This window comes from Quercus lobata, chromosome 9, assembly GCF_001633185.2.
Source record: "Quercus lobata isolate SW786 chromosome 9, ValleyOak3.0 Primary Assembly, whole genome shotgun sequence".
Lineage (NCBI taxonomy): Eukaryota > Viridiplantae > Streptophyta > Magnoliopsida > Fagales > Fagaceae > Quercus > Quercus lobata.
In genome coordinates, this window is record NC_044912.1 from 16,323,925 (window position 1) to 16,348,196 (window position 24,272).

The 24,272-nt window shown below is 40.3% G+C and overlaps 1 protein-coding gene across 1 annotated transcript; it reads right to left on the reverse strand.

Moving 5' to 3' along the window:
* Nucleotides 1–21,941: 21,941 nt before the first annotated feature.
* On the reverse strand, nt 21,942–22,475 carry LOC115961302 (6-phosphogluconate dehydrogenase, decarboxylating 1, chloroplastic-like). The gene has a single exon (XM_031080302.1). It carries the CDS (start codon nt 22,473–22,475, stop codon nt 21,942–21,944), a length of 534 nt encoding a protein of 177 aa, XP_030936162.1.
* Nucleotides 22,476–24,272: the final 1,797 nt, after the last annotated feature.

The window sequence follows — 24,272 nt, forward strand, 5'->3', positions numbered from 1 at the left end:
CACAAGCTTATGTCAAGTCCTGCGACAAGTGCCGAAGTTTCAGCAATTTCATCAGACAACCGTCTGAAGAACTGACCCCTATGACGGCACCCTGGCCGTTCGCACAATAGGGACTTGATATCATGGGTCCATTCCCGACAGCAATCAGGCAGCTAAAATTCCTGGTAGTTGGCATAGACTACTTCACTAAGTGGGTAGAAGCAGAAGTCTTAGCCACCATCACGGAGAAGAACATCTGAAGTTTTGTCTGGAGGAATATCATATGCAGGTACGGGATACCCAGAGTACTAGTCTCTGACAACGGTATGCAATTCGACAACAGTGCATTCAGAGACTTCTGCTCGGAGCTAGGGATCAAGAATCACTACTCGTTGCCCGCACACCCACAGGCAAATGGGCAAGTCGAAGTCACGAACCGATCCTTGCTCAAGATAATCAAGACCCGGCTCGAAGGGGCAAAGGGTATCTGGCCGAACGAACTACCAAGCGTCCTATGGGCGTAACGGACCACAGCAAGAACACCCACTGGAGAAACACCATTTCAACTTGCATATGGAAGTAAAGCTATCATTCCCGCAGAAGTGGGGCTCACAAGCTTCCGGGTGGAGACCTACGATGAGGATAAGAACGAAGAGGCCATGCGCCTCCAACTCGACCTAGTGGACGAAGTCAAAGCGACAGCAGAGCAGAGGTTGGCGCGTTATCAGAATCTCATGGCAAAGCACTACAACACCAAAGTGAGGCATAAGGACTTTTAGGTCGGTGATCTTGTGCTACAAAAGGTAATGGGTGTCGCTAGAAATCCTTCGCAAGGAAAGCTTGGCCCTAACTGGGAAGGACCCTACAGGATCACATCATGGCAGAGGAAGGGCACCTACCACCTCGAGACGATGGACGGACAAAAGTTGTAGCACCCATGGAACACGGAGCATCTACAGAAATACTACCAGTAGAGATAATATGAAAAACAACGACGATCCCCAATTTCCCAGTTTATTTAATTTTAGCTACAATTACTAGTTTTCCTTTAATAGTTTTTGCAACAATATTTTGTGCCTTTTTAAACCCAAGGGGGCAGGTACTTTTCCTTACAAATGCATTTTCTTTTTAAAGAAGAATTATTCAGACACAACCGTGTTTTTCTACTTAAATTCTCAAAAAGAGGACGGATAAACGTGGGTGCAGATGACTACCAAAATCCACAAAATGGACAGATCACCCATAGGTTGAGAATATTTACAAAGTCCACAAAGTGGACGGATCACCCATAGGGTGAGAATATTTAAAAAAATCCACAAAGTGGACAGATCACCCATAGGGTGAGAATATTTGCAAAGTCCACAAAGTGAACGGATCACCCATAGGGTGAGAATATTTACAAAGCCCACAAAGTGGACGGATCACCCACAGGGTGAGAATATTTACAAAGTCCACAAAGTGGACGGATCACCAATAGGGTGAAAATATTTACAAAGTCCACAAAGTGGACGGATAACCCATAAGGACTGAAAGTGTACTCCACAAAGTAGGCGGACCACCCATAAGGCAGAAATAATCGTCAAGTCCACAAAGTGGACGGGTCACAAATAAGCTAAATTTATTGACCCCAAAAAAGGTTGATCTCCATAATTGTAAACTCCACAAGGTTGACGGATCATCATAGACGAGTGATAGTGAAAGTCCATAAACAGACGGATGAAAAATAAAGTACACTAAGAATGCGAATCGCCCCTAACGGGAAAACTACTTAACTCAATAAAAATGGACAGATAAAAAAAACCCACAAACTAGACAGGTAGTCACGAACAGGTGAAACCCCTAAGCCCGTAAATATCGCGTTTATCCACCAAACGGGTGACGATTAGCCCATAAAATGGACGGATAACAACAAGTTCTAAATGGATGGATACAAGCCCGTCAACTGCACAGATCACCCCACTAGGTGAAAATTTCCAAGTCCACAATGAAAGATGGGATAAACTACAAGGACGGTTCGTCCAAAAACTAAAACTATGCAAGTCAATAAAGATGGCCCACTCTTCATATAGTGAACAACTTAAGAGGACGTATATTTATGCAACTTTCAAATAATAAAGATCGATAAAGCAGGCATAAAAATTGTGAAATAAAACATTGACGGATAAAACCCTCAGAGGGTAATTGTTTAATACACAAAATTAAGGACGGATTGTTCTCAAAAAAAAAAAAAAAAAAAAAAAAAAAAAAAAAAAAAAAAAAAAACAACTATCTACTTTTTTGGGTCGGCATCTTGGACATTCTTTGCTGGAGCTGACTCTCCGTTTCCTTGAGCCGCCTCCTCCGTAAATAGGTCGTCTGTGTTCTCTGAGGCGACAGGAGAAGCAGATGTCTGGCCTTGGTCTTCAACGTTTATCATAGACACATCCAATTCAGGGTAGGCTTTCTTAACTTGACGGAGGGCATCGTCAAAACCTTGCAGGAATGAGTCCCCCAGCTCGGCCAATAAAGCGTCGGAATCACAGTATTGTCGGACTGCTACCTCCTTAGCTTGATGGAGCTTTTCCTTCAGTTCTTGGATCTCCTTTTCTTTGACCTCCAAGGCTTTCCCCGCCTCATCCATCTTTTGCTCAAGCTCCTTCCTTACCTGCTCAAAAAGGTCAAACTTCTTCTCCATAGTGGACTTCCACTTGTTAAGTTGACCCAGCTCGTCCTCTGTCTGCTCTGCCTTTGCTTGCACACGTTCCAGAGCCGCTTCATGGTTAAGGCACCGATCCATTAGGCCTTTCATTATGACAAGGGATTGGAACAAACAAGTTAAGAGTGTTAGACAAAAACTAGGTGGAGTGGACGGGCGAAAATCAACGGACAAAAATTACCTGTGCAACAGCAAAGAGACCCGTCTCCCCATTGCCTCCGTCAAGTGATTGCCCAAATCCTCGTAATCCTCCGACAAAATAATAGATGAAAGCTTCTCCAGGGCATATTTGGAGTCGTCACGAAAGAGAGGAGAAGGCTCCTCTTGGCTTGTGGACAGGGCCTTCATTAAACCCTTGCCTGACCCATGCTTTACTAGGGTGACGATCTTCACACCCTCAGCCATTAACCCTACGACGGGTTCCAGAGAGACTTTATGCTGCTTAAGTGGACGGTCAGATTTGAACGGAGGTTTTCTTTTTATCAACGGAGCCGTCCCCTTAGGAACCACCTTGCCGGACTCTTTTCTTTTGGCAGTCTGTGATTTTATCAGCGCCTTCCTCTTAGCGTCGTCCATCTCTGCAAAGAAGGACGGGTAAAGTTATTAACTGAGAGTTGAAGCCATTTATGCAAAATAAAGGTTAACGGACTTACGTCTGTGAATTTTTTCGTTATATCTGACGGCTTTCGGCGTGGGTTCAGGACCATCACAATACCAGTGGATGGTATTTGGATCTACCAACTTCGCCCAAGTCCTTTCCTCCGGTTTGGTCTTTTGAAAAATCTTCTCGAGAAAACTAAACTCCTCGACACTAACTTGTGGACGCCGTCTACCTACAAAAACGAACGGTTAAAAGAGAAATCATAACTAAGAGAATATAAAAAGAGTTTACAAATTAGGATGGATGCATACGAGATGGATCTAACACTCCCCAGGTTGTGTCGACGGGCATATATTCCGTCTGCCCTGGACGACCCATCCACCCGTCGCCCTCTAGGAAGAAGTAACGACTCTTCCAGTCTCTATTTGAGTCGGGTGTTTCAAAGATGACCTTCAACAATGGACTCCTACTGGCAAAACTATACATTCCCATTGACCTGTCAATTTCATCTGGACGGTAGCAATGAAGAAATTCACGCACCATCAGCCTCCTAGCACCGTCTGTCATAGCACCATAAAGAATCTCCATTGCTATGAAGACCCTCCAGGCGTTTAGGGATATGTGGGTGACGGACAGACCCAAATACTTTAGAAGTTCTCTATGTAGGGTACTTAACGGAAACCTAAGTCCCGCCTTCAACATCTATTCGTACACTCCAACACCTTCTACCCCCTCATAATAACATTTCTCTGATACGTAAGGTAGACGGATTGAAATGTAGTCTGGAATTTGAAAAATGGCCCTAAATGTGCTGAAGTGTTTCTCCTTGATGACGGATGTGAATTTATGCACCGTCCACTCTGGTAGCATGATGAACTCCCTAAGTCCATCAGCACCAATGACAGATCTCAATGGTTGATCCTCGTTGTCATCAGAAATATCCTCTAGCTCAGCCATCTCCATATCCTCATTTGTTGAGGACGAGGAAGAGGCGGACGAACTCCTCTCTTCGCCCGGACTCTCTTGGTCTTTATGACCGGACAGGTATACTTCCTCGTAATTTGCCCTGTCACGAACTACTGACTGATTACTTGACGCACTAGACATTGCCTACAAGTGACAACAAAACCTAAGACTGACGGATCTAGGAGTGTTGACGGGTGTGTATGAAAGTCTAACAAAATGAAAAGCACAAATGCAAGAGTTGTAAAATAATAATAATACTCACCAAGTCTGAGTAACTGAAGGTCGACGGTTGTATAGATGACGGGTACAGATATTCAACAGAAAGCTCTCTAACAAGGTTAACGATGGTGCTATGACAATATGTTTTAGCTGAAAAATGGAGAAATGAGGGAGGTGAAGTGTAGTATATATATGTGAAATGCACGGAAGACGAAGCAACGCTTCGATCCGGGACAAAATCCAATCAAAACGTGACACGTGTCGTACCTCATAAATGCTTGACAACCTGTTAACAAATGATCGCAGTTCTTGTCGTCCTCCTAGAAAACTGTCAACTCCAAGAACCTTCAACCATAAAAAAACCTTCAACTGTCAAGAAACCTTAAACCGTCAAACCCAAAGAATATTGAACCGTCACCCTATTAGTCCGTCCACCCAATCATGACAGACTATAGGGTGAAGAGGGCAGCTGAAGGGGTAAAAATTGGCATGACGGACCTTCGCCATGATGGGCTTAACGGATCTTAGCCCATGGGCCGACAATGGGTAAGTCCAAGGCATAGTAGGAACCCTAACTTAAAACACTTGTTACACACGCTTGAAATCTAGTAAAATCCCAAAGGAAATCGGAATCCTAGTGCAAGGAGAATTCCAGAAGATACGCGCGTTAATGAAAGACCCTCTCTACAAGGAAATGTCTTGTCCATCATGTTTGGGATTACTCAAGAGGATTCCCATAAGGAAAAGACTTCTACATCAAGGAAGAGAAAGTAACCTTCTACTACTATAAAAGCCTTAATACCCTCACAAATCAAGGTACGCATAATTTATCATTCTCTAGCACTCTAGAGTTCAGAATACTTCTGACTTGACCTTCGGAAGGTATTTGGCCGGCACCACACTGATGCTCTCTGTTAAATCACTTCTTTCTTCTTGTAGGTCACTATTTCAAGTCTATGAGGATCGTGTAGCTCACTGGTGATTTTACGGCATCATCATTTATGTAGTGAAAATCCTAATAGAAAGAAGTACTTTGAAAGTTTACTATCAATGCTTAAGGAAACAAAATCACTAGTAAAACGTTAAGTGTTTACCAAAGAATTAGTCCTAATTCTAATGCCACCTCAAGTGTAGACTTATTAACGTAACCAAACATAGCTCCAATCCAGTTGCGTAATCTTCTATTTTGGACTACATTCACATGGAAAAACAATTTGTGACCTTAATGACAGCCTAGCTAGAAGCTTTTCGTAGCAACATGTCTATACTGATTGAAATAGCTTCAGCCTTTTTTTTAAGAAGAAAAATTTATATTGATTAAAGGGTTATGTTAAGGAGTGTAGTAGGCCTTTTGTGGTTAAAGTGGGCTGGGCTACCTCCTGCGGTATTAGGCCCAAGTATTCTGAGTAAGGGAGTTGAAACCAGTCCAACTGCAACTCAACTTGGTCTAGCTTGTGCGCAAACTACGCCTCTTCCGCTAGGAGCACGCTTACAGCAGACAGAACTGTTTCAGATGGATTGCGGCAGGCAAATATGATAATACAAAGATAAAATAAAGTACTTTGACAATTTTATTAAGGTAAACAGATAATCCCTACTTAAGAAAAAGATAATCACAGTTTAACAGCAATTATTTTATAAGAAAAGTAAGGGAAACAGGGGGCAGTATATGAGTTGATTGAGAGAGGAAATAAATCGGATCAGGTCTGATCCGTAGGACCAAAACTAAAGAGGGAAGAATGCCTCTTCTCAAAGTGAATAATCTCTCAGGGGGATCCTATCATGGAAATTAATCACTTTGAGGGAAGCGGACCTGAATGGTTGGTACACAAGAATACTCTTTGTTTCCGGCAGAGAGCAAGATTTTGAAGAGAGAGAGGGAATCAACCTATTGGTGCATGCCTGCCGTTCTAACTCTCTATCTTTTTCTTTCCTTCTTTTCTAATATTCCCCTTTTCTTTTTCTTTTTTTCTTTCTACTTCTTTTTCTTAATCCTTGTTTTCTATTTCCAGGTTTTCAAGTTTTCAATACTGTGATGTTTTTCCCTCTTGCTTTTCTGCATACGGCAAGGGCCTCTTTATAGTGCCTGACGTGACCGGATTTTACTATTTTAACCCTTAACCACCTTTGTCTGGTATAGGTGTACATGCTGACCACCACTAGTCCGTCTATGTGCCACTCCCCATTGCCAGACAAAAGAAATTTATTTTGTTTGTTTGTCTACCGTGGCATCCTTTCCTGCTACAATGTGGGTGCCTTCTCTCTCCCTATCCCTTATGGCATGCACCTAGTGGTTTCAGCTTAGTTTTGCCCCTTTGGGTGGTATGTCATCCTAGCAAAACACTTCCCCCAAAAGAGCCCCAGTAGGAACCTCAAAAAAGATTTTTCCCTCTCCCCACCGCCAAACCATGCCCTTTTACCTCTGACCCATGACCTCGCTGTGTCTTGTATTGGCTGGGTACAGGCTAGTGAGGTCTAAGTCTTGCGCGTGCCTCTCTTCCACACATGTCCAAAGTTTGCCTGCTGCTCATGCGTTTGTCATGGTTAGCCTGCACAGTCTGCCGTCCATTTTTGACTATTTTCTGGTTTCCCTTTCCTTTTATGGCTTGCCCTATTTGGGACTGAGCCTTGCTTGACGGTGGGTTTTGCTTTTTTTTTTCAGCCCACCCTTTTTCTTGCTACCATCTCCTACCATACCACTCTATCATTCCTGCTGCGAAATTATTTTGCCTTAATCTGGCTGGGCCTCTTTGGGCCTGCCGTTTATTCTTCTCCTAATGGCCCAGTAAGACCATTGGTTCTTTTGTTACATCACTGGCGGGCTCATGTGTCCCATTTGTTTTCCCTTGGGCGTCCCAAGCCCATTTGCTTCCCTTGGGCTTCCTCGGCCCTTTTCTTAACTTTGCATCACCATGGGCTTTTACTGAATTCTTTGGGCTTCCCTGGCCCAATTACATTATTCCTCATCCTTGGGGTTCATGGGCTTGCCATCAACCCCTTACTTTCTTTGCTTTCATTATTTTGGGCCTGTCGTGGCCCATTCTCACTTTTCCACATCATATACTGCCCATGGTTTGCTTTTTCTCTTTTTTCTGGCTCCTTTAAGCCCATTTACCTCCTCAAGGCCCAATTGTTTATCTCATGGGCCTGAGATCTATTATTCCTGCTACTTGGGCTTAATGGGATTTTTTTTATCCGTTTTCCAACTCTTTTTTGTCCGTGTTGCTGGGCTTCTCCCTTCCACTTGGGCTTCCGAAATGGCCATCAACATTTAGCCCACTGAACATATGAAGCGTTCCTGTGATTCATATGTGAATAAAAACTTTTCTGCCCTTTCTGTCTTTCCATCTTCGTTTCTTTCGCGAGCTTTTTGAATAGTTGTCCCTACCTTACACACACACATATATTCATATATATATATATATATATATATATATTCCTACCATGAACAGTGTTGTCTCTTCGGATTTCCCAACTTGGCAGTTATTTTGAAACACAACCATCGTTTCATTAATTTCATCCTCTTTCTGATGGCTGACCCGTCGCCTCCTTTCGTGCCGACATTAATGACCTGGGTATTTAAGAAGGAGTCCCTCTATAATCCAAACACAAACTCCTTCCTTCTTTCTAGAACTCTCTTTCCGTTTTCCCTTTCTTCTCCGTTTCCTCTTCCTCAAACACCTCATACATCTTCTTCGATTAAATTCCAGCACAATGACAGCGGCGAAAAGCCAAAGATCCTCCCATCGTAAAGGAAAAGAGTTATCTCCGATCCTCCTGCCACACGTGGTGTAGACGAGGAGGCGGTGTACTTCGAGTCGGACCATTCCGACGATGAAGAAACAGAGCGTGACCCAGACAGTGAGTGTGCATAGATCCCTAGTACGACGTTCATCCCCATTTCCCAAAGATTCCCGGCGATTTTGCGCCGCCGCCGCCGCTAGGCCGTGTGTGACTTGCTCTTTGCAGGAGAAATACGGACATTTCTTGGGCTTCGTTGGCCTTTTCGATCCCCGATCTAGTCATTCGCCAGGGTACTTCACTCCCCATGCCCATCCATTTCGAGTTCGAGTCGAGTACCGCCTTGGGTTGGAGAGAGTGGGTGGACAATGATTTATCTGACACCGGCTTCATAGGGTTGTTATAATAGGCTGGTGTTTTGAAAGCCATAGTTTCATCTCGCTGCTTGTCCAACTTCCAGGACCTCTTCAACCTTCGTCACTTGGTCCGCTAGTGGTGTACCACCACTCATACATTTTTCTTTTTCTACGGTGAGGTCACCGTGACCTTAAAAGATGTGGCCAACCAGTTACTCCTGCCCATCCTTAGAGACGTTGATCCTACCACCTTAAAGCTTTCCCCGAAAGAAGAGGCTGTGGAAGCTGAGTTGAAGAAAAGGATAAGCGGAAACACCAAGTTGTCTTTCTGGGTTAGTTTTTCTTCTAAATTTTCTGAGTCTGCCGCCGTGTAGTTTTTGTTGTGATTTGGCTTTGCAAGTTTGTTTTTGGGTCCTACCCTCATTACGTCGTGAAATCTTTATATTTCCATTTGGCCATTAAGATTTCTACTGGGGTTAGTCTGCCGTTGGCTCCTATGTTCTTGGGGCATCTGTATGTTCAACTGGACATCCTGCGGAGTGATGAGAGCCAGGTAGGCTCCTATCATATAGTCACTTCCTCTGTTCATAGTACTATTTTGCAACACCTGCTGTACGAGCGTTGTGCTAAGCATTTGTCGAAGTGTAGGCCCTCTCGTTTCGCTAGAGACAAGTACCAGTCGTGTCCGCAGGACATTAGTGATTTTTGTGGCAAATTTGAGTCAGACTTTCCATTGGCCTTTTGCTAGGTAGGCTTGAAACCAATTAACCATTCTGCTGTTGAATCCTTTGATCAAGGCGTCGAATTTTCTTGGAGAGCTTATAGAAAATTGGGTGCCGGTTATGTATGTGTAGATTCTGCTATGGGTTTGTTTGTTGACTCCGCCGGGACTACTACTTCCTTAACCGGTTTTGATGAGACCAGAATCACTTACTTGGCGTCCACCAATGCTAGGTGGTTGCCTTATTTGGCAGACGAAGGGATTAGATTTGTTCATTATCCTGCCAACCGGGTGAGAAGGTAGTTTGGATTAGATCAGAACATCCCTAATGACCTTTATTTTCTTATAGAGTCCCCCACCTCTGTCCGACCCTTTTTGTGGCCCACTGCCTTTGAATTTTGGAGTCAGCGTTTTACTGTAGTCACCGTTCCGGGCTCACTAAGGGAAGGTCTTTCTACCCCTGCCATGCATGGATATTGGCAGGCTGTGATGACTTCGTTTGAAAAAGAGTTGATAGGTAGTCGTGGCTTCTCCAGTCTTCGCTGATGAACACAGCATAACTTTCTTCTTTGTTTGCTGTGAGCTGGCAGGTCCCATATTGGGTTTGGACTCGGTCTACGTCTTTACCCATGCTTGGCCAATAGAAGCCTACCCTTTGAAGTTTGCGATAAAAGTTGACCTCCCCGCAGGATCCGCAAGTCTTGTCATGTACTTCTTTCAACTTTCTCTGGGCCTCCTCCTGCCTCACGCATTTGGACAAGACCCCACCAAGCATCCTGCGGTACAGTTCTCCTCTCACCAGGGCGTAGTCTTTCAACGCTTTTAATTCTGCAGCACCTCCTTCTTTCATCAAGGCTTCCCTTATGGGGATCCGTCAATCCCCTTCGCACCGTTCCTCCCGGAATCTTTCCTTTAACAATTCAATAATGGACTCTTCCCTCTTGTTGACCACTACCCTGGTGTTATCCCCTTCGAACATTATTTGTGAGCCTAGTGCGGCCAACGCATCTGCGAACCGATTTTCGTTCCTTAGACCATGTTCTATTTCGAAGGTTGAAAGTTTCTCCTCCATCTTCTAGGCCATTGCTCTATATAGGGCTAGGCTTAGTTCTTTTAGGGAGAAGATTCCTTTGGCCTGGCAGACCACCAAGTTCGAATCACCCATCACCTTCAAGTGCTTAACTCCCATTTCAAGAGCCATGGCCAACCCGGTTAGATAGGCTTTATATTCTGCCGTTTTGTTTAAACAGGGGAATTTCAGTTTGAATGATAGCGCTACTGCCTTATGTTCTTCATGGTACAGAACTACTCCCATTCCCCCTGATTGGGTGGTAGAAGACCCATCAAATTTCATTACCCATTGTTCTCTAACCTCTTCTGCCATGGCTACTTCTGCTAGAACTCATCGTCCAGCGGGAATTCTTCTTCTCCCAGAAATTATGCCAATAGATCTATTATAGTCTGACTTTTCACCGCCTTGGGTGCCCTCATTCTTAAGTCATACTGTGACAATTGTAACAACCACTGGGATATTCTACCTGAGAGGATTGGTTGTTGCAACAAAGCCTTGATGGCATAGGTCTTGGTCATCATCCATACTTCGTAGGCCAAGAAATAATGGCGTAACCTCTACAAAGCATACACAATAGCCAGACACGCCTTTTCTGCCCTTGGGTAATGAGTTTCTGCATCTTTTAAGGCATGGCTAATGTAGTATACTAGTTGCTCAACACCACCTCCATCCTCTTAGGCTACTAATGTAGTGGACTAGGGCTTATACCATTGGGAGGTTCATCATGATCTGCTGTAGCCTTTTGAAGGCCATCTTCTGCGTTTCTCCCCATTCAAAGTTTTGCCCTTTCCTAAGCAATTTGGTGAAAGTAGAGGTGATTGATGCCAACCCAGAGATGAATCTCCGGATATACGAGACCATTCCTAAGAAGCTCATTAGCTCCTTTACTGTGGCCGGTGGTCTCATAGTGGCTATGGCCGGGTCCACATCTATTCCCTTGCTGTGCACTAGGAAGCCCAGGAATTTCCCAAAGGACACTCCAAATGCGTACTTGAGAGCGTTCATTCTTAGTTTGAAGGCTCTACACCTTTCGAATACCCTTTTCAACGTGTGGAAGTGCTCTTCTCTCCGCCTTGATTTAACTACTACGTCATCCACGTAGTCCTCTAGTTCCTGATGCATCATGTTGTGAAATATGGTCGTCATTGCTTGTTGATAAGTTGCACCTGTGTTTTTTAACCCGAAGGGCATCACAATATAGTAGAAGTTGCCCATGGGTGTTCTATAAGCAGTTTTCTTCACGTTCTTTGGTGCCATTCTGATTTGATTGTATCCACTGAACCCATCCATGAATGAAAACATGGCGCTTCCTACCGCAGAATCTATTAGTAAATCCATGTTTGGCAATGGGAACTCGTCCTTAGGACAGGCTTTGTTGAGATTTTTGAAATCTACACAACATCTTATCTACCCGTTCTTCTTCTTTACTGGTACTATGTTGGATAGCCAGCGCGGGTGTTAAATAGGTTTGATGAAACCTACGGCCAGTAATTTCCGTACTTCTTTGACTATTTGCCATTTTATTTCAGTGTGAAATACCTTGGCAGGCTGGGCCACTGGTTTGGCTTCTAGGTCCACATTAACGTATGCACCACTAGCCCAAGGTCTAGCCTAGGGTCTAGCCCTGGCATTTCACTATAATCCCATGCAAAAACGTCTCTGAATTCTTTTAACAGTAGTAATAACTCTAATTTTTCCTTTTCTATCAGACTTGCACTAATTGAGATAGGCCTTGGTTCTTGTGAACCAGACCCCAGGTCAACTTCCTCCAACTCTTCTTCTGCCACAACTTGCACCTCCTTTTCTGCCGCAATGTTTTCATCTTTCTCTTTATTACTTTCTTCCCCCGAACTTTCTTGTGCCACACAACACGCCAAACTCTTGCGCTGCCCCTCTTGGGTGGGGCCCGCTTGTATTTCACTCGTGTGCCTTCATAATTTGTACATAATCTTGTCATCAAGGCCTCGGACCCTGACACATTGGGGTGTGTCATCTAATTCTACAGCGGGTGCTTCTTTTCTTTTCTTCTTTTGTGCTAGCAACTCCCTTAAGTCAGGCTCTGGGTCACCTTGGACATCTTCCCACTTAGGCACGAAGGTACCTCGTGGCTTTGATATTGAGCTTTCCCCAGATGGAACCCATTGGTTGTAGAACATAGTTTCTACTAAATGAGCTTCCACCTGTTCGAATGGCGAAAGGTTTGCTGCTATGCATATCATCCTGCCGTTCAACCTTCCTTTTACACACCGGTGATAGGTGGACGGGACCAATCAGTGTTTGTGCAACCATGGCCTCCCCAAAAGCATATGATAGGAGACCTCCGTTTTCACCACATGGAACCGTGCTAAAAAAGCTATGGGGCCCACTTTCAACCACAACTGAATGTGGCCTACGGTGTACTCGCCCCTTCTGCCAAACCCCGTCACTTCCATTAAGCATCCCTAAATCTTTCTTTTCGAAATTCCTGCTACTTGTAAAGTGCTCAATGGAATGAGATTTACAAAAGCACCTGTATCTACCAAGGCTCTCTTGATGGGAATTTGATTTATAGATGCCACCAAGTAAAGGGGCCTCCGGTGATCTGAGTATCCCACCTTCATATCCTCATTACTAAAAGTGATCTCGGTTGACTCCTGTAGGACGGCTTTGTCATTTGGAATTTCTGTTGATAAGCATTCTACTCCTGCCCCGGAGGCGATGCTCACCAGAGCCTCCGTGGCTATCTTTCTTTCCTTTGCTGTGAGCCCCAGCTGGTTAAACAAATTTTTGAATTTGGAGCTCCGGTAATTGCTGCGATAGGCAGGGCTGGATTTTCTTCTTTGTCTTCCCTTGGATCCGCGCAAATCACCACCGCTGCTACACCCTTCCCTTTGTGGTTTGGGAGTGGGTTTCTTTGAACCTCTTGTTGGGATAGTTCTAGAGTCCCTTCTTTGATCCTACGGTGCACCAATCTGCGAAGCGCCCAACACTCTGTGGTAGGATGTTGCACATAGTTGTGCAAATGGCAGAAGGGAGGGTCCCTCCGCTCCACTTTTTTAGGTTCTCTAGAAACTTGATTAGGCTTGAAAACTCCATCTGCTATCCACTTGTCTAGCAACACATCTAATTCTTTTGGAGTGCATGGTATTGGTGGGAAAGTATCATATTCCCTTCCATCAGTCTTCCTTCTCCGCTCGCTAGTGGATACTGCCATAGCTTGTAAAGCGTTTCTTTTGTCCGAACTTGGTTTTACGGACTGGGTAGCCTTTCTGGCTTTTTGCAACAACTACGCAAACTGGGAGATTTCTAAGTTTTCCAGGACTGCCCTGTACTCCCTAATTATGTTCGTCATACACATTTCCACCAATGTTCTTTCTTCACAATGATCATAGCAATCAAGTGCTATGTCCTTGAATCTTTTGATGTATTCCATTAAATCTTCGCCATTCCTTTGCTTGGTTGCTTGCAGGGTTGCAAGCGTTACTATTTCTTCCCCGTGGAAATACTTAATGCAAAATACATCCACCATATCATCCCAAGTTAGGATCGATCTTGGATTTAAGCCGATGTACCAGGTGTATGCCCGGTCGCATAGTGACTTGGAAAATTCTTGAAGACATAAGTCTTCATCTGCAGCGTAAGGGCCAAGAGTATCAATGAACTTGCTTACATGCTCAATTGCACTTCCCTTCCTGCCATCGTATTGTGCAAAGGCCCTTGGCTCATACTTCTCGAGGTACGGTTTGTTGAGTACCCTTAGTGGGTAAGGAGGCCTTCATGCGTAGAATCTCTCCTTAGGTGCTCTGACTCTCTCTTATTCCAAGAGAGCTGCTACTTCGGCCATAGTAATGAAACGTTGTTCAGTATTCTGTGGGACACCTCCTGCTGGTGTCTCTTCTTTGTCTGCCGCATGTTTTGGGTCATACTGGCTTCCTTTTTCCTTTGTTTTGTCTGTTTTCAGCTGACGAATTTCTTCCATCATTTGTTGCTGTGAGTGTTACAGGAACTGCAAAACTTCAATGAAAATGTTGGCATTGTCAGTAGGAATTCTTAGCTATGGCTGAGGTTCAGCCCCCACTCCATTGTCACTTTCCTCCTAGTTAGGTTGCTATTAGTGAGGCGTCATTGGCCTGAACTCTGCTTGTGAGGGCACGACACTCATATTTCACGTTGTTCTGGACTTTGGAGGCATTTGTTTGCGAGGGCTTCTATCCCTATCTGCTTCTCAACTCCCTAGTGAAGTCGCCAATTTAATGTAGTGGGCCTTTTGTGATTAAAGTGGGCTGGGCTGCCTCCTATGGCATTGGGCCCAAGTATTCTGAGTAAGGGAGTTAAGACTGGTCCAACTGCAATTCAAATTAGTCTGGCTTGTGCACAAACTATGCCTCGTCTATCAGGAGCACACTTACGGCGGGCAGAACTGTTTTAGATGGATTGCGGTAAGTAGATATGATAATAACAAGATAAAATAAAGTACTTTGACATTTTTATTAAGGTAAACAAATAATCCCTACTTAAGAAAAAGATAATCACAGTTTAACAACAATTATTTTATAAGAAAAGTAAGGGAAACAGGGGGTAGTATATGAGTTGATTGAGAGAGGAAATAAATCAGGTCAAGTCTGATCCGCAAGACCAAAACCAAAGAGGGAAGAACGCCTCTTCTCAAAGTGAATAATCTCTCAAGGAGATCCTACCACGGAAATTAATCACTTTGAGGGAAGCAGGCTTGAATGGTTGGTACACAAGAACACTGTTTGTTTCCGGCAGAGAGCAAGATTTTGAGAAGGGGAGAGGGAATCAACCTTATGGTGCATGCCTGCCGTTCTAACTCTCTATCCTTTTCTTTCCTTCTTTTCTAATATTCCCCTTTTCTTATCTTTCTTCTTTCTACTTCTTTTTCTTAATCCTTGTTTTCTATTTCCTGGTTTTCAAGTTTTCAATACTTTGGTGTTTTTCCCTCTTGCTTTTTTGCACACAGCAATGGCCTCTTTATAGTGCCTGCTGTGACTAGATTTTACTATTTTAACCCTTAACCACCTTTGTCTGGTATGGGTGTACCTGCCGACCACCATTGATCCGTCTGTGTGCCACTCCCCATCTTCAAACAAAAGAAAGCTATTTTGTTTGTTTGTTTGTCGTGGCACCCTTTCTTGCTACGGTGTGGGTGCCTTCTCTCTCCCTTATGGCATGCACCTAGTGGTTCCAGCTCAGCTTTGCCCCTTTGGGTGGTATGTCATCCTAACAGGACACTTTCCCCAAAAGAGCCCTAGCAAGAACCTCAAAATAGGTTTTCCCCTCTCCCCACTACCAAACCATGCCCTCCTACCTCTGACCCATGACCTCACCGTGTCCTGTATTGGCTGGGTACAAGCTGGTGAGGTCTGAGCCTTGCGCGTGCCTCTCTTCCATGTATATCCAAAGTTTACTTGCTGCTCATGCGTTTGCCGTGGCTGGCCTGCACAGTCTACCGTCCGTTCTTGACTATTTTCTAGTTTTCCTTTCCTTTTATGGCTTGCCCTATTTGGGATTAGGCCTTGCTTGACGGTGGGCTTTGCTTTTTCTTCAGCCCACCATTTTTCCTACTACCATCTCCTGCCATACCACTCTATCATTCTTGTTGTGAAGTTGTTTTGCCTTAATCTGGCTGGGCCTGCCATTTATTCTTCTTCTAATGGCCCAGCAAGGCCATTGGTTCTTTTGTTATATCACTGGTGGGCTTTTGTGTCCCATTTGTTTTCCCTTGGGCGTCCTAGACCCGTTTGCTTCCATTGGGCTTTCTCGACCCTTTTCTTAACTTTGCATTACCATGGGCTTTTACTGAATTTGTTTGGGTTTCTTCGGCCCAATTACATTATTCCTTATCCTTGGGGTTCATGGGCTTGCCATCAACCCCTTACTTTCTTTACTTTCATTACTTTAGGCCTATCGTGGCCCATTCTCACTTTTCCACATCATATATTGCCCATGGTTTGCTTTTTCTCTCTTTCCAGGCTCCTTTAAGCCCATTTACCTCCTCAAGGCCCATTTGTTTATCTCATGGGCCTGTGATCCATTATTTCTGCCGCTTGGGCTTAATGAGTTTTTTTTATCCGTTTGCCAACTCTTTTCTGTCCGTGTTGCTGGGCTTCTCCCTTCCACTTGAGCTTCCGAAATGGCCATCAACAAGGAGTATCTTTACGATAATTATTAATAAATCATATTAAGAAAGTTTTAACATAACTTTCATGAGAAATATAAAAAATTATCAACAACATTAATTGTTTTATCATTTTTCATAAAAAAAATTTCTAAAAATAGTTTATTTATCAATGCCCTTAGGGCATTTGTTAACATTTCTCTCAATTGAAATAGCTTCAGCTTAATCACTAATCTAAATCTTTACATTTTCTCTAATTTTGATGTGAATGATAACTTGGTTACAAAATCCTAGGTGGACAAATACAGTTCTCTAAAAACTATTTTTGATCTGACTTTAATGGTTTCTTTTTTTGACTTTAATGGTTTCTTATATACAATAAGTGAGGGAATGTGCAGAATAGCTATTAATAGGGATTCAAAGTAGTAAGTTAGACAACGTTTCAAAGTTTTAAGAAAAATAGCATCTCGAGTTTTACAAACTCGAGATCCATATTAAAACCCGAGTTTTATAAACTCGCTTTGCGAGTGTTTGGTTGGATGATTTGGACTGAAAATGCCACATAGATCTTGAGTCTTTAAGACTCGAGTTCCATGAAAAAAAAAATTTCCCCTATAGTGGTGTTTTTAAGTCTTATAGTGACGTTTTAAAGCCCTATAGTGGCGTTTTCCAGCAAAATTTTTTTTATAAGCGTGATCACCCCACAGGGAGCCCTATAGTGGCGTTTTTAATCCTTATAGTGATGTTTTAAAGCTCTATAGCGGCGTTTTCCTGCAAATTTTTTTTATAAGTCTTATCAGCCCTATAGTGGCGTTTTTAAGTCCTATAGTGACGTTTTAATGCCCTATAGCGGCGTTTTTCTGTAATTTATAGAAATCGAGTCTTTAAAACTCGATTTCCACGTGGATTTTTTCCACATCAGACCCATCCGCTTACAAATCAAGACTTAAAAACTCGAGTTTTATCTTGGAACTCGAGTTTTAGACGCTCGAGATGCTAGTTTTCATTATTGTTTTGAAACGTGACGATTAACTAAATTTTTTTATATTTATTGTTATTTGGAAAGGGTGTTCTACAATAAGTAGTAAGGCACGAATTCCTAAACAATTGTTGACTTGTAGGCCTCGGCATAATTTTGGCCTTATGCGTCTCGATCAATTGAGAGTCAATCAAGCTGGCTATTGGTAGCTTAATTTCAATCGATTGAGAGATGATCAAGGTGGCTATCTCCAGGATAGAAACAACCTTTTTAAAAAAAAAATAAAATAAAATTTTAGTCTTGTATACGATCCTCAACATATTCTTCACAACTTAGAGACTCAAGATTACTAAAATAGTACAATTTGACATGGTTTGCTAATACTATAAACTATTAACCTTACAAATCTTTTGCCTACCTTTTCTAGTTTATATGCAAAACACTTAAAAGGCCAAAAATAAAAGTGTAAAACAGAAGTAAAATATGATTATTTGGGTAAAATAACTTGACATTAAAAACCAAATGGTTCGAATAAAACTGTGCTGTTCAATTTTTTCTATAAAAAATTGATTTTTTAGCTCTTTAATTATTGTTATTATTGCAAATCTGGTATTTATTTTCATTCGACCTAAAATTATATAAGATTCAACTATTTAATAGTAAGTGTTGGGTTCAATATGGTTCGGACGAGCCCAAATACTCTATCTCAATTTTATTACTTCACTTTATACTCCACAAATAAACATTTGACACATGTCCACCTATTTAATTAAATCCTAAATTTTTTCTTTTACACATTGGTCACGGCCATCCACCGCCTCTATGTTCAAGGAACTGCCTTTATGTTTAGCAAGTCCAAATATTAAAAATACCTATTGTTTTGACAAAGGAGTTGCCTCTATGTTCAGCAAACCCAAATAACGTTTGATTTTTGTTTGTAATTAGGTGTTAACGGCGGTGGTGGGGATGTGTTTTTTTTTTTTTAATATTAATTTTAGATATCTAAAGAAAGGCAAAAAATTAGAATTTAATTTAAAAAGTGGACATGTGTAAAATTTTTATTTGTGAAGTATAGAGTAGATAGAGTGGAGCAGAAAAGGTGAAATAGAAGATTTGGACTCGGTTTGGACCACTAAAACTTAAGTTTAAAGAGAGTGTTTGGAAAAAAATAAACATGATTTTAGGTAACTGCTCTGAACACATAATTCTAAAATGTATTTGTTATTATTCAAGTGGGTCATATTACAGTATTTATAGTATTTTTTTTAAGGCACCATCTATATCTATATCTATAACTATATGTACTAAAGCCTCTTACTTTTTGTTGATTTCATGAGAGTTTTCCATGTAAAAATATTTGGAGACCTCACAAATTTCCCAGTGAATGAGGAGCATTGGATGGTTCAGAGAGAGAGAGAGAGAGAGAGAGAGAATACAACTACGGTTAATATTACATGGTACACGACTTCTTAGATATTGAGTTACATTTTACATGGCACTTGATTTCTAAGATATCGAGTTTCATATTTGTCAAAATGTAAATCGAATCATGAATTATTTTTTGATTTTTTCGTATTATATATTATATCGTGTATTGTAAAATACACAAATACTTAATAAAATTTATTAAAAATTATAGATATACATATATATACGGTATATTCATATAAATTTTGAATATATTCAACTAATTAATGACTAATTTATTTATCACTTATGTAATAATTATTAACAAGCTAACTAAATAAATCAAACTAGCATATGTCTATAACATACACATTTATATTGATTAAACTCAAAAGTGATAATACATTACAAATAACCCAAAATAATAATTTATTTTCATCATATTGCCTTATTAACTCCATCTAAATCAATACTATATCATCATGTTCATCATTTTACAAACTTATATCTTAATTGAATACTTCTTCATTATCATCAACCTTTACTATCTCTAATAATTTTTTTAAAAGTATTTATTATTGGTATTCTAGTTTCTTTGACTTATAACAATAATGACAAAAATAAAAAATAATTATATTGTCGGTTAATTCCTTATTCATAGTATAGAAAAAGAAATTTGTAAATATAAACATGAAGTGTAATGGGTAGTCCAAATTTAGTAGGAAATCAAAAAAGAGAAAAAAAAAATTATGGATATATTATTTTATTATGCTAAATTAAGTAATCTAGTTCTTTTTTTTCTTTTTTCTTTTTGGTTGAAAACAAGTCTAACAACTTGTTCGGTTCAAATAAAAAAAAATAACAAAAAAACTCATTTTAAAGAATTTGTTAGATATGCATTGTATAATATGTATAGCATGTTGTATGATATTGACAACTATATCAAATTCCATTAAAAATAATTGCCGTGCCAAATTTCGTCATATGGGCCGAACCACTTCATTGCATAGTGAGTCAACTGATAAGCCACGCAATTGTTTTGCCATCTCTTGTCTAAGATCAGAGCAAACCCAATATTGCTCATTAACTCCTTTCCTTTATATTTTATATTGTAACATATTAGATTCTATTTTTTATGAAACATATGTAACTTAGATTCAACGTTTCCATTAAACAATAGTTTAAATTCAATCAATCTTTCTCTGCACATCCACTCAACTAATTAATACAAGTGAGGGTATTATATTATTAATATATATATATATATATATATTTTAAGCTAAGTTTTCAACAATTTTACAATAATAAACTAATTTATCTAACACCTAACACATACTAAAATTAATAATAAATAAATTACAGATTTTAATGTAATTCTTTATTGTTTTTTTTTTAAGTTTATTATTTTAATTTATCTCTCGTCTCTATTTTTCATAGTTACTATCAATATCGCACCATCAAAATCATATTAATTGTGACTAACTCATGAAACTACTCAACCTAACTCAAGAAATTGTTGATAGGAAATTTATAAGGAAAAATACCAAGACACCCCTTGAATGATCAATATACTTTATGAATAACTTTTATTTTAACCAAATAGATTTAGGTTTTCTAAATTTCTTAGAGTACTCTACCAAATAGATTTCCTTAAATTCTAATAATTCTTTAATGATTTAATGATCTAAATTCTACCATGTCAGCATTCTATTATCAATAATCTTAATTTTTTTGTTTGCAACATTATTTTATTATTTTAAAAAATAATTAGTGGAATGCTGACATGACAGAATTTATATCATTAAATTATTAAAAAATAATTAAAATTTAAGAAAATTTATTAATAAAGTACCTTAGGAAATCTAAAGTATCTGAATCTTTTAAACTCGACGTAATTCCAGAATCAAGTCATCTGGTAGACAAACTATTTAAACTTTAAAGTGACGCTGGTCACTCATGTGACTTGCACGTCTAAATGAAAATTACCAAAAGAGAGGCCACGGTATGGCATCGTAAACACCCGAAAGTCCAAAATTACAGTTAAGGCCCAATAACTTATTAAACTTATGATATAATTATGGGCTTAGACCAGCACGCTAGCCCGCAAAACGTGCCACATGATTCCACCGTCGTCACAATTGCACCAATCTGATCAAATCCGAGTTAGGTCCATTTGTTTTGCAAAATGAAATTACTTCTCATTTCTTCTAGAAAGGTTCAATTGATTAAGATAATATTTGCAGAACTTTTGAGCAAACTGATGGGAAAACTAAACTTACATATACGTTCTTATCTAACAACACTCCTGTGTATTTTACATATAAAAATTTGAATAACCTAAATTTTTCCCCATTGACATTGTTTAAGATTTTATTTTGAATATATAGCTTCTTCTTTTTTTTTTTTTTTTTTTTTTTTTTTTTTTTTTTTTTTTTTTACACAAAAAATTAAGATAGGAGGATTTGAATCAAATTAATTGTCTTCTATGAAATAACTGAAAGATGCTATTGAATTAAACGTCTCTTGAGATATATCACTCATAAAATATAGATTTAGTGAAAACGAGTTAAATGAGGTCACAATCCATGGGGCTTTTTCAACTATTTCTTAAAAAAACAAAAAAAAACCCTTATGGTGAAGCAACAAACATAATTACATGTTAAATTAAATTTGTGAAATAGTTTGTGTGTTTTAAACGACTTTTGAAAAAACAGTCTTACAGGTTGCGGCCAAACTTTTAAGATGTTAAATAGAAAGTTACAACCCGCTTCTCCGAGTGTACTTAGAGCATTTGCTGCAGTGGAGCTAAAAAGTTATAATGTTATTTTAGCTCCACTAATATACCAAAAAAGGCTTGCAGCAGTGGAGGCAAATCTATAAATTTTAGCCTATTTGCTACAGTGCACATCTATCTATAGATGTGCACTGTAGCACACATCTAAAAAAATAATAATAATTTTTCATTCCAACCCCAATTAAAATAATATAACTCACTTTATTTTTTTTCATTCTTTTATTCTGTCTCACCGACTCTCAGTTCTCTCAAGCTCTCATTTCTCTCTCGTCTATCGAAAGCTCTGCCGCCTGCTAAACAGTCCATTTCCCAGTCCCTTTCATCCTAGTCTTATCCAAAACCTTATCCACCAATTTGCCCTCGCCAAACTCATCCTTAACCCTAAAAATATCTGCCGTAATCTCCACCAAGAAGCTCTCCAACTCGTTGCGATTCCACTCGACGAAAATATCGGCGAGCTCCGAATTCGACAGCCCGCCGATATTCTTCAACACATCGTAGGCTTCGGAAATCAATTGCATGTCGCCGTATTCAATTCCATTGTGTACCATTTTGACGAAGTTTCCGCAACCGCCTTCGCCGATGTAGGTCACGCAAGAATTGTCGTCGACCTGAGCTGCGACTCTCTGAAGAATATTATGGACATTTGAATATGCTTGATAAGAACCTCTGGGCATCAATGAAGGACCATATCGGGCACCTTCTTCGCCGCCCGATACGCCCATGCCGAGATACAGCAAGCCTTGCGACGAGGCCTGTTCGATACGTCGCTCGGTGTTTAGGTACCATTCGTTGCCGCCGTCGATGATGGAGTTGCCTGGCTCCATGAAAGAGGAGAGGGCGGCGATGGTTTGATCAACCGGGGAGCCGGCCTTGATGAGAATGATGATGGATCTAGGGCGCTGGATTGAGAGGACGAATTCGCGAGGAGTGTAGTGTGGGTAGCATCGACGCGTGGGCTTGTCTCTGATTTGTGCTGGATTTGTCTCCGGTTGGTGATTTTGTTTGGTCTGGATTGAGGATTTGGGTTTTTTTTTTTTTTTTTTTTTTTTTTTTTTTTCTCTGCTGTGGACTGGTGGTGGTGGTGGTGGTGGAGGTGGAGGAGGAGGAGGATGTTTGTGGTGGTGGTGGTGGTGGTGATATATTATTTTATTGTAGTAGAAATATTATTTTATTGTGATAAATATATTATTTTATTATGTTGAAAGCTAAAATAGATCCACTGCTGCAACATGTGTATATCTAAAATAGATAAAATAACTTTTGATGGAACTAAATTGGTAAAAATTTAACTTCACTGCTATGGATGCTCTTAGAAAGTAACATCATATCAAGATATTACAAACTTTTTGATATTGTGAACTTTTATTGTATCACCAGTATCAAAATCATGGATGGCGCGTTCATCAAAAAAAAAAAATCGTGGATGGCGCTGTGCCACTAGTTTCTATGAAAAAAAAGCATCAACTTTAGCTGCACAGCTGTGCATGCCTAGGATAGTACAAATGCAATATATGGAGAAAGACAAGAACATTTTGTTACATTGTTATCGATATTAATGATGTGTTGTACACCTGCCGTTTACTCTAAAAAAATTGATGTGTTGTACACTAGTAAATATAAATAAGGCAAACATTAACTCTCTGCTGGATTTTCTCTGAGTGTACTTTAGAGAGTAACATCATATCAAAATATTGCAAACTTTTTGATATTGTGAACTTTTATTGTATCACTAGTATCAAAATCGTCGATGGTGCGTTCATAAAAAAAAAAAAAAAATCGTCGATGGCACTGTGCCACTAGTTTCTATGAAAAAAAAACATCAACTTTTTTTTTTTTTTTTTTTTTTTTTTTGGTAAATAGGCGATATATTAAAACTCAAAGAGAAGAAACAGGCCCATGGCAGGTCCTATTTACATGCAAACCAATCCTATCATCCTGAAGAATTTGCAAAACATCCACAGGCGGATTCAAAAAATTAAGAAAATCTATTTCCTGCTCCACTCCCATTTTGGCCAACAAGTCTGCACATCTGTTAGCTTGCCGGTAGCAGTGCTTGATCTGAATTTGCTGAAAACAGGATAGTAGCTTCCTGCAATCATCCATTATAGGAGATATAATAGTGTTATCATAGTTGTAGTTCCTTAAGGCATCAACCACTGCTTTAGCATCCAACTCTACAACAAGACATGGAATATTTAGAGAAAGGCACAAGCTGAGACCATCCCTTAGACCCCAAAGTTCAGCTACAAAACAGTTCGTAGAACCTATATGCCTTGTGAAACCCGCTATCCAACTCCCATTATCATCTCTAACAACACCACCGCAGCCTGCTTGACCAAGTCTACCCAAAACCGACCCATCAGTGTTCAATTTCTTCCATCCCATTGCTGGCTTCTCCCATCTGATGCTTCTAGTCACAACTTGAGTTGGGCTCCTAGGAGAAGCTACATAACACAGAAACTCCATAGCTTGGAAAAAACAAAAAAAAAAAAAAAACATCAACTTTAGCTGCACAGCTGTGCATGCCTAGGATAGTACAAATGCAATATATGGAGAAAGACAAGAACATTTTGTTACATTGTTATCGATATTAATGATGTGTTGTACACCTGCCGTTTACT

Excerpts from the sequence above, each read along its gene's own strand:
- LOC115961302 (XM_031080302.1), bottom strand. The coding sequence starts at position 22,475 with ATGGAGCCAGGCAACTCCATCATCGACGGCGGCAACGAATGGTACCTA.